Source organism: Metopolophium dirhodum, chromosome 4 (genome assembly GCF_019925205.1).
Source record: "Metopolophium dirhodum isolate CAU chromosome 4, ASM1992520v1, whole genome shotgun sequence".
NCBI lineage: Eukaryota > Metazoa > Arthropoda > Insecta > Hemiptera > Aphididae > Metopolophium > Metopolophium dirhodum.
The window spans coordinates 16,445,592-16,457,122 of record NC_083563.1 but is presented as its reverse complement, the minus strand read 5'-3'; the positions used below and the strand labels follow the sequence as shown (position 1 = coordinate 16,457,122).

Here is an 11,531-nt window from a genome sequence, read left to right as displayed (position 1 = left end):
TATTTGTATTTTATATATATATATAATTTGTTTAATGTAACAAGGCAACAAACACAATGTGTTATATAAATAAATTACATAGAAGAGCAGGAGCTGATTGGCTAGTATTTTCAAATTGTCATCACCACGGATATAAAAATAATTTCCGTCAGTTTAGTTTTTCATAATTGAGTGTGGTGGGTAGGAATATGTACAACAAATACATTTTTTGCACAGTTGCAGCACGAAAAATATTACTGTTTTATACACAAAAGACCTAAACATTAAATAATAACCTTTTTTTAATAGAAATAATACAAGTAAAAAATAAAAAAACAAAATTGTTTTTGAGTGTGATATTCCTGAGAAAAAGGTGTTGTTTTTTATAAGTTTTTTTTTTCATTAACTTTGTCCAAAGCAAAAAAGCAGCATTTTCACATCGAGGAACTCACTGTAGAACGCCAACAGCATTTGGAGAAGTTATTCCATTCCCACCTGCTAAAAAAAAAGTGTGATTTTTATAACTAAAATAGTAAAACACTCATGTACAATATCAACACTAGTATATTTCTTAGAAAAAATATGATTGTAATAGATTTTATTACAATTTCAAATTTAATATTGGCTACAAGGTTAAATTTAATAGTTGTAAGGATATTTATATCATTTTTTAAGCCATTGAATTTGTCTAGGGTTCACTGATGATTATCAATTAATAATAATTTAACCATTTTTTAAAAAAAATAACTTAAGTGCCCATCTGGTTATTGTTTTCCTAAGGGAATGTTGAATAAAAATAATGTTCTTATGTTCTTATTACATATCTATAACATATGTATTATCTATATGCTAAATATGTAAACATTATTTTATAACTTTAAACTGTTATTTCAAGTCATCATAACATCCATGAACAATTTTTTTAGAAAAATACTTTTATTTAGTAATTTAAATAAAAAAAAAACAAAACATTAGTTGAAGAAACATTTAAGAAACATAAGTTTGTACATTTACTTAATAAAATACGAGTGATAACATTTTTTAAATTATAAATAGATATACATGTGTTTTAAGTTTTCAAAATAGAAAAAAACTCTGTCGTTATTTTTATCTTCACAAAACATAACTAAGTTAATGTTAAAATATTTTAAATTATAATTTAATATTAAAGGCTAATATCATATAAATTTGACTTCAACCATTTTTTTAAAAATTCAATATATTATGAAAAAAAATGTAATATTTATTTGTCTAAAATAACAAAGGTATTAAAGAGAAATACAACATACTTGAAGTACAGAACACCTTAGTTTAATAATTTAATACAATTTATAAAAATATCACATTTTTCAAAATTATAACCAAATCTATAAGTAACTTACAATTTAAAATATACATTGTAAATAACTTATTTTAACAGAGTGAATAGTATTTTGATCTACCTAACGATCTAAAATTGATACATTTATAATAAAATATACATTTTGATGGAACTTTGAGTATTGTTTAAATGTTTGACTCGTTATGGTATATGATGATATTGCATGTTGAGGAATTTAGCAGAATTGAAGTAAAAATTATATTTATTAATATTTTTAGTAAAAACATTCAGTGAATTTAAATGTTTAATTATTATTTTAATTAACTTAAGAAGTCTAATTAAGACTTAATTATAGCGTTACTGTATTATAATTTACAAAATAGATAATTTATTTAATAAATACATGATTATAAATTATAGTAGTAATTGGTACAAATTGTAATTTAAACTTTCAATATAAAACAAATATTGAACAATTTCATATCTCACATGACAGGTAAATGTATTTTACAAGTTATCAATGGTAAAAAGTTAAATAATAACAGTTAGAATGAATACTACATTTATTTAAAATCATTTTAATTTATAATTATTAAGTACCTGTAATTGGTGTTGGAGATACAGACGATGTGCCCAAATTAATTCGAGACTGCTCTTTTACTACTGGATCTATAACAACAGACATTTAAAAAAATAATTATTTATCATTTACTGAACATTTAAATATAATATTAAAGATTCAACATGAGTTTAGTATGATTATGTTGGCCTGTAGATTAATCATTTAACTCAAAAGATTAAAAACTAAAAAAAGCTTTTAATAAGTATCAACTAATATTTGAGTGAAATATTTTGAATATTTTTGTGTGAAGATTATGAAAATGTATTATTTTGATTCACAAAATTCGCAATTTTAAATTTGATGAACAGAAATTAAATTTATAACAAATAATATAAAGTTGGTTATCTCTTAATCCAACAAGTTTTTCAAAAGTGGAATTTTTAAGTTTTCTTTTAACCAATACAATGTATTTGGAAATAAAATAATTTTGCTAAATATTGGTACTTAACACTTTCAATGCAAATAGTATTTTGATGCCTTGCTTACACTGCCGCATAAATATTGATAATAACGATTATATGTACCTATATTCTCTGTCCAGCGAGAGAACACACTGTGGCCTGACAAAGGTCCTCAAGCACCATGTAGCCATTAAGACCAGTTTCATTATGACAGGGTGTCACATGGGGACAGGGATCTTTTGGAGGGTACAAGGCGTAAACTCATAAGAAAATTTACAAAGAAATGTGTATTTGTGAAATAATAATAATTTTATAAATCCTCGGTTGATATATATTATATACTATAAACTGGTGAGTGGCAGTGGGCAATGAGTAAATTATTTTATTATTTGTTTTTTTTTTTTTTTTAATTCTAAATGGTTATCCGTAAGTTGCCATACCACCACCACACTGTTCGAGAACCATACAATGTAATCATAAATAAAGCTGGTGTGTAAATAGGTCATATATTATAATATAAGGTCTATGAAACAGGTAGACTGCTGAAAGTATTATGGATTACAAGTATGGATAATTTGTAGATTATTCGTTTTTTTTTTTTGTATTGTTCATGTTTGAGAACTAAAAGAGTAAGCAACAAAAGTATGTTTTTTGATTGTTTTCTAGCACAGCAAGATACATTTAAGGAAAATATAGCATACACTCAAAACATTATTTACCAATACATCCCAGGCAAGTACTTAGTGCGCAGAACAACCGATTTTCGTTATCATACATTTTTATTTGACATACAAGTACAAAAAGGTTTACTATATCAGATATATTATGATATTCAGATATTATATATGTGTATATGAATTCAATATAGGTACAGTGAATTTTTATTAATCATAGCACTTCCCGGTGGCTAATAGTGCAGATAATTTACGCTCTACTATGCATGTACATTTAATTGTTTATTAACCTTCTCACTGCTACACTATTAATGCCCTGCAACCTGTGTTATGCTACGTAAAATAAAATATTTACAATTTTTTGATTTTCCATTTTAGTTTGAGATTTATGATACAATTATTGAAGTTAAAAAAAATGTGAGCCTTGGGTTTAGTAAAATTATACGCTTATTACCAACAAATGATAATATTAAATAAATATAATAAAATATTATATTATAGTAACATGTCTGGAGCACTAAAAGGGTAAAAAGTATTTTAAGAATTTTCTAATAAAATGAATAATTGTTTAATTAATAATAAGTTCTTAGTTAATTACACTATACAACATATTTTAAACGAGTCAGATTGAAAACTTTATACAAAATCACTATTCTAATTTAAATGAAGACACTTAACTCATAAATTTCTTTAGAATTGTATATCTCCAAATAATTAAGAATTTCAAATAATAGAATATATCATCATTCTCATTTGAAAAATGTATATGTATGAAGTACTTACAAAAATATGGATGATCCATTGCTTCTCTAGCAGTCAACCGTTCAAAATGATCATAACGCAAAAGTTTATCTAAGAAATCTAAAGCTTCTGGTGTTACAAGGTGTTGATTTTCACTATGCACAAAACGCTCCCACCGTTTTCTTGAATGCCTTAAATAAATACAAAAACACCCAGTTTAATTGATTTAATAATTAAACTATTACATAACTCAATTTAAAATAGCAATTAATCATATACATACCTTCCTAAAATATCAGAAAATCTTGGATCCAATTCAACGTGATACTTGTCTAAATATTCAAATAGTTCTTCTGTACCTAGAACCTTAGCAATACGCACAAGTTGATCGTAATTGTCATGTCCGTGGAAGAATGGCTCTTTTCTGAATATCATGCTAGCCAACATGCAGCCCAGTGACCACATGTCTAATGAGTAATCATACATCTAGAAAAAAAATTTAGAATTTTGTTATAAAAATTAAAAACTAGAAGATATTTTTAAATATAGACCTGATAATCTGCGAGTAACTCTGGACCCTTGAAATATCTGGAGGCAACACGCACATTGTATTCTTGACCAGGATGATAAAACTCTGCTAAACCCCAATCAATTAACCGCAATTTTCTGTTTTCATGGTCGATCATAACATTGTGTGGCTTTACATCACGATGCATGATGCCCATACTATGGCAATAGTCCAATGCCTACAGTAAAAATATTTTATTATTTTATTGGTTTACTTTTATTACAAAAATTATTATTTGCTGATAAATTTTGTTAGGCTGTGCTGGTGTTAGGTGCGTTTAGATGTTGGGCATTGAGTAAACAATCATTGGGAGTAAAATAAATTTAATTGAATCATAAAAAATGTCCATGGTATTAATGTTTTTAAGTAAATACATATAAGTACCTTGAGCAACTCATAGAGATAAAATCTAATATCATAGTCATTCAGCGTCTGGTAGAGTTGTTTAAAGTCCATATTGTTAACATGCTCAAATATAAGAGCAGGTGTACGGGATACAGGGTCTTTAACCACTGCTTGCAGTGATATAATATTGGTACCACCCCTCAAATTTTCAAGAATTTTTATTTCTCTTTTGATTTTCTTTTTTTTTACGGGCTGTAAAACACAATGCACATTTTAAAGTAATAATTATTGTAAGAAATACAGCTCATTATTAAAATAGTAAATTACCTTTAATATTTTCACAACACATTTTTCACTATTGGTTACATCAATTGCTTCGAATACTTCACTGTATTTACCTCTACCAAGTTTTCGTACCAATTGATAGTCATCTTGTTGCCTGAAACAATATAAAATAACATAAGTTCAAAAATGCGCAAGTACTAATAGTTGTATAAGGCTTTTTAATATGTTAAAAATAATAAAACTTTGAATAAGTAACATAAAAAAAAATTTGTTATATTTAATTATAACCCATTAAAATCAGGAACTGACAAAATTGATGACATAACAATAATACAGTCAAAAACTTTTTTATGCTCCTGGTAAAGAACCTGGTTAAGACACAAACAAATATTATATTATGTGTTTATGAATAGAATATGCTTGTATTTCAGAATTTCACATCTATGAATTATATAAAAAAATGTTTGAATAATTCTATAAGTATATAACTAATAAATATACATTAAATAACACAATTTTAATTTAGGCACTAATAAATTAAGTATAGGTAATAAAATAAGTAAACAATATAAAAAATAGATATGTAAAGAATGAATTTTTTCAGTTAAGGTACTTTTTTAATGATAAATTTCCTATAATATTACACACAGGTAAGTAGTTTAGGTACCTATACCTAAGTTGTTTTCATATTTCAGAATAATTTTGTCAAGTCAAATACCTAAATATGGTGTATCTATACGAATTCAAAATTTGTAATTTGTATGAATTTTATCAAATAGCCAGTATCTAATTATTAGGCATAAATAAAATTGTCAAAAGACACTATTCTATTAAAGTACTTATTCAGATGGTTGTTTAAATAATAGGCGAACTAGTAGGGAAATGTTTGAATTGACATGTTTCAAATTTACATGGGTAAAAGCTTTTCAAAAGGGTAACAATATAATGTTATATTATAATAAATACAAATGATCATAAGACTTACCCCCATTCAACAGTGTAAGATTCATAGTCCCAGTATTCTCTGGGTTTGTGAGAATTTACATCAGCATAAACTCGCGCCCGACTTGGCAGCGCCATTTGATTAATGAACCTGACGGTGGTTTGATTGTTAGCAACTGTCCGAAACCTTGGTCCGGTCGCACTTAACACGCAGCCGGTGTCTGTTGGTATCGGTAGTGACGGGTGATCGAGAAAATCAAAAAGCAATACATAGCAAATATTAGAGCATACCTTTCAATGTTATACAGCGTTATGACGACAATTGTCCAGTGCGACAACAGCAATGGAGCTGTGATAATAAAGACAAACTACTTACGTTACACTTAACTTACAGTGCACATACAAATGCACAAGATTTTCTAGGTTATTGATGATAATGAATGTGTCAAGTTAATAATATTTCAATAATATTATAAAACGGTTTTCTTTTTAGCAACAATAACAATTAGGATTTAGGAGGTATACTTAATAATTTACCCAGGAAAAGCGAATCGCACGGCGAAAGGCCGCGGAAAGTCAGTCTAAAATGAAAACGGCGCACCAACAAAGTACGCTGAAAGAAAAGCATGTAAGTCCATAAAGTGTGCGAATACGTGTGGTTCGGCGCGGAACGACGGCGACGGGTCAAGAAGCTGACGATATGATAAGTATCAGCAGCATTAGGGCGACGACGACGTTCATCAATAATTGTATTTCATTATTTTTATTATCAAACGTGCGGGGACCTCAATACGGTAGACGGCGGCCGATCGAAAGCCGCCTCGTTTACAGTTTGGCCGTCAAGGGAAACGCGCAATGACGTATGTACCGACGGAACGCCGACGTCGATGCCGAATGCCGCCGCCGACGCCAGTTGCCTCCTACACGAGACGTCGACGGCGGGCGGCGGCGGGACGTGGACGGTAGGCACGTTTTCGTGTTTCAAAGAAAAATTTTTTTCCACCAAAATTCAAAAAAAACAAACTAGTACCCCCCCAACATACCTGCTATAACATTTTCCGACGACGGGCCGTGTGCTCAGCTAAATGCCGCTAGCATGTTCCGCATACGGCGACGGTGGCCCAAAAGTAATCGCTGTACCGACGATAGTGGCAAACCAGTGCGGCGGGGTGGCGGCGGCGGCGACGACGGTGTGATGCGATGGATGGACGGAGCGAGCGAGAGAGCGCAAGCGCGTGTCGCGGATGTGCGAGACGTGAAAATTGTACGGCAAAAAATATTCGTAATAATATTGTTATCGTTGTCGTCGCGGGATTATTTTTCTGTCGGATTTCCCGTCACCAGAGCGGGTCGTCGAACAGGATCGGTAGCGGCAACCCCGGGGGCGGTGTGCGTGACGACGCGCGGCCGTCGACAAACGGTCACGAACGGAAATTTTTACGAATTTTTTTTTTATTATTTTTGTTCAAACGACTCGACGGCCGGCGGAACGCTACGATAATATTATGTCGATATATGTATACAATATTATGCCCGCGCGCGTGTGCTGAGAAAAAGAAACCGTACGCACACACTGACACTCACGCGCACAGTGCACACACACACGCGCACTTCCGTACGTATAGACTCCGATACTCAACGCCGTGAATCGGTGTATTTTTGGTGCGTGTGCGTTAACGTGCGTGTGCGAGTGTTTATTTGTGTGTGCGTGTGTGCGTGTGTATAGCGGCGCGCGCGCACTGGGCGAAGTCGGTAGTTGCGTTGACGGGGAATCCAAAATGGCCAGGCTGACCCGTTCGCGGGACCGACGACGACCACGACACGACGACGGTACAACTCCGTAGCCACCGCCGACCGAACGCGCACCGCCAAAGAGGTTGTAAACGAATGATGCCGCGCCAGATACTGAATTACGAATAAAATATTCATCTATGCCTATTATGGTCTATAATATTACTATTGTTTTACTATATTATACTAAAACCAATTTTATGTTGCTAGCTTTATAATGATATTTCAATTTTAAAACAAGTTATGATTATTTTAATGTTGAAAATATTGTATTATTTTACGTGATTATTTTATTTATTTATTTTTATATATAAACTGGTTGACGTGCCCAATTACAAATATAGACATAATATGTCTAGAATTAACAATAATATTTTGTTAAGACGCAGTGACAGCTATAATCTTACATATAATACATTAAGTAACAAATAGTAATATAATCAGTAAGTAGATACCTGACTTAAGTATAATGCATGTGACTTTTGAATGTTTATAAACAAAATAATACACTAACAAAAAATTGTAAAAAAATAATAGCACAATTTAAACTGAACTTGAACGTATAACATTGACACGAATTTAATGATTATCCAGCCAAAATACTATTTAGGTAATAATTAAAGTCATCTATTAATAGTTGATAAACAGCCACACAGGAAAACAGATCAACATTTAAATAGTTTACAAGTTGCATTAATCTATTTATAAGGTAATTTTGATCATAGTTCGAACGCTGGCTTATAACTCACATTAAAGTTAAAATACCAATATAAAAGCTTAAGATATGCCCTATCCAATATCCTAATATTCTTTCACTCTGATATTACAACTAATAACACAAAATCGGTTCCGCTGAACACACATTTTCTATGATGTATATTTAATATTAGTAAGAGTGAAGTAAGACGGATACAACACATGTGGCCATGTGGGTGTGGTGTCTTCTTAAAATATAGTACAACATTTTATACTGTAATGTATCTATCTTACAAATGTGAATGCAAGTATAAAAAAAAATTACGGGTCACGTTCATAGATAGCACACAATGTTTTTATTTGTTATATTAATAATTACCTATAATTTTACCTACCTAAAACCAAGGTTAATATGCGTCGACAGAATTAATACCGATTTCGTGTCAAAGTGCGTAATTTTAAAATTTGCATTAATGGTATAACATAGGCAAGTACTTCGAGATAACTATATATTATGATGTTATTGAAATATTCCGTTAAAATATGTTTGTCATTAACTGTCAATGCATACCGATGAGAGTTAGAAACCGTGCAGTTGTAAAAAATGATGATATCCAGATAAATGGTAGGTATCTGCGTATGAGTGTTCGGAGTTCCGAGTAAATTCTCCAATACAATGCAGTTGTACTTGTAACACAACACATACTATTGTATTAATGTATTGTCTTGTGTAGTTGTGTGTGTTCGTGATATGTATATAGTATTATGATTTAGTACAAAATCGCTTTTAAAAGGGATTTTAAGTAGGCAATATAAAAATATAAATTATTGTGCGATTACGATTACTATTTACAATCACACACACACGACACACTCATGTTCATTTACTTTGAAGTTGAACAAACTGAAAAGTCACTTAAATACCGTCATGTTAAACTGCCTATATTATTTTCCTTAAAATCCTATATCGACTGCAAATAAGGTTATTGTATTGATTGTACTTATTTGAAGGCGCTATTGTACTATATTTATTATTTTTATGTGTATACTTTGTTGTCTACCTTTTATAAAATACAGGCGTCCGATAACATTCATCAAAATATATTAAGTTGTAGCCGTTATAGTATAACTTATAAGTACCAATACAATTATTATTTGTGTAATCCGGGGCGTACACAGAATTTCATTGGGGGATGTTATATTGGAAAAACACATTTATATAATATACAAAGTGATTTTTTAATCATGCTGACCCCCAATTTTTCTATAATAGTAAATTTATTCAAATTTTGATTCTTAGTATTCCTAAGTAAGTAAGTACCTATACCAAAGTCAATATTTTCAAATTTCAGATATTTTCTGTACTACTTAAGGTCTAAGGAGTATCTTTCGGTGGAACAAACTTCCTTTTTACAAATGAAAACCACCATTTTTACTCAAAATTATTTAGTGGATGATTTTATTGATAATTCTAATGAATAGTTTCTGAATTATTAGGTATAATGTTTATACTAAGGATAATAATCTTTAAAAATGGTTTTACAGAATTTTAAACTATACGTATGTTATATTATATTATGTAGTATTTATTATATTTGAATTATTTTTACAAATTATTTATATTGATAGAACAATAGTAATTTCTAAAATTTTCAAATTGTCTAAGCCTTCATGCATATACTTAGTCCATTTCCATAAATATATTATCCTTAGTACACAAAGTTACATAACTCAAAAACTACTCAAAATTACTCAAACTGCACAAAAATGGAAACATAAAAAGTTTTCAAAAAAAAAAATAAATACCTGTTGAATAATTAAAAGTAAAAAGGAAGGGAGGGAGTTTCTATTTGAAAAACAGAAGTTTGTATTGTTACAGGATCATCAATCAATGGTACTTACAAAAATCTCCAAGTATTTGAAATTATAGGTATAGCCTTCAAGTGTATTTAAAATTTCAAAAATCAGAATTTGAATATATGGATAATTTAAGCATAAACATAACCTGACCTAGGGTGAGCATGCTTAAAAAATCACCGTGTATATGTGTTTAATGAAAATATTTTCACGTTTTTATAATGTGAAAAAAATCTTATTTGGTGTTATGGTGGGAAAGGGGAGGTTAAACAGTAAACACTTTGATGTTTCTATTTATTTATTATAGAAATATGAAAAAAATAATGAAACGCGTAATTTTAAATTAATAAAATAATATTATATCTTTAAAAATATTAACAAATTATTAATCTTCAACTGAATTTCAATAATGTGTTGAAAAAGATGATAAATTATACGAATTAACTCAAAAAACTAACATTTGGTAACTCAAAAAATTGAACGATTTAATAATATAATAAGTAAATTCCTTATTTTATTAGTAATGTGATTCTTAATTTAAAAACTTAAATTCAGAAATAAGTTTAGAAGATAGATCTTCTAAAATGTTTATTTGAGAACAATTGAAAATGTTGGTTAATTATATTGTTATTTACATAATAGTTACATAATTTATTATTTATATAATCTACTAACCATTGACATAGTGTAGATATAAAGTTACATAATGTAATAACTAATAATGTACCTATCTTGTATTAGATTCTGAGCGGAGCAATGAATGTTCAATGTATTGATTTTACAATTTACAATGAGTGTGTTTTTTTGTGTCTATCATCAACTTTTGGAGCAGTAAAAATGCTTAGACTTCATACTTCAGCTTTTTTTCTGCTATAGGGAAATTAATATAGTTAGTTCTTATGATGGTCAAAATTAAAAAATTGAGGAAAATTAGGCACTTTTACGCAAAACCAGTTTGTAGCCATTTTGTTTTATTGCGGGTGTAACACAAAAACTAATTACCTATCGTATCTACCGAATAGATACTTCACATTTTCACCAGCTGTTTATAATTTTCTATACATGATAAAATGTTCAAAATATTTTGACTCTTTTTAAGTTATCTAGGTGCCTATAGACATTTTCAGTTTCCAATTTTTAGTTTTTTTTTTATAAATATCATTGAAATTTTTTCGGAAAAATTAATTCAACTCACTGGATTACTAATGTCTAATAGTAAAATCAATGACTTTAATAGCAAAAATATCATAAAATATGCTAAGTAATATAGACTGACTGGCCGTCTTTGCTCAGAATATTTATTTAATAA

General features: G+C 29.5%; 1 protein-coding gene across 4 annotated transcripts; it reads right to left on the bottom strand.

Annotated features, from left to right (window-relative positions):
• Positions 1–263: 263 nt before the first annotated feature.
• LOC132942684 (casein kinase II subunit alpha) lies at positions 264–7,625 on the bottom strand. Of its 4 annotated transcripts, none has more exons than XM_061011287.1 (9): positions 6,922–7,625; positions 5,922–6,099; positions 4,979–5,090; positions 4,691–4,903; positions 4,290–4,484; positions 4,022–4,224; positions 3,781–3,929; positions 1,901–1,969; positions 264–477 (listed from the first exon to the last, which is right to left on the bottom strand). In XM_061011287.1, the coding sequence occupies exons 2-9, from the start codon at positions 6,014–6,016 to the stop codon at positions 428–430; spliced, it is 1,086 nt and encodes a 361-aa protein (XP_060867270.1). In that variant the 5' UTR covers positions 6,017–6,099; positions 6,922–7,625; the 3' UTR covers positions 264–427. The 4 variants fall into 4 exon arrangements, with proteins under 4 accessions (XP_060867270.1, XP_060867269.1, XP_060867268.1 ...); XM_061011286.1 differs by lacking the exon at positions 6,922–7,625 and adding an exon at positions 6,416–6,879 and having other exon boundaries at positions 264–474; XM_061011285.1 differs by lacking the exon at positions 6,922–7,625 and adding an exon at positions 6,416–6,876.
• Positions 7,626–11,531: the final 3,906 nt, after the last annotated feature.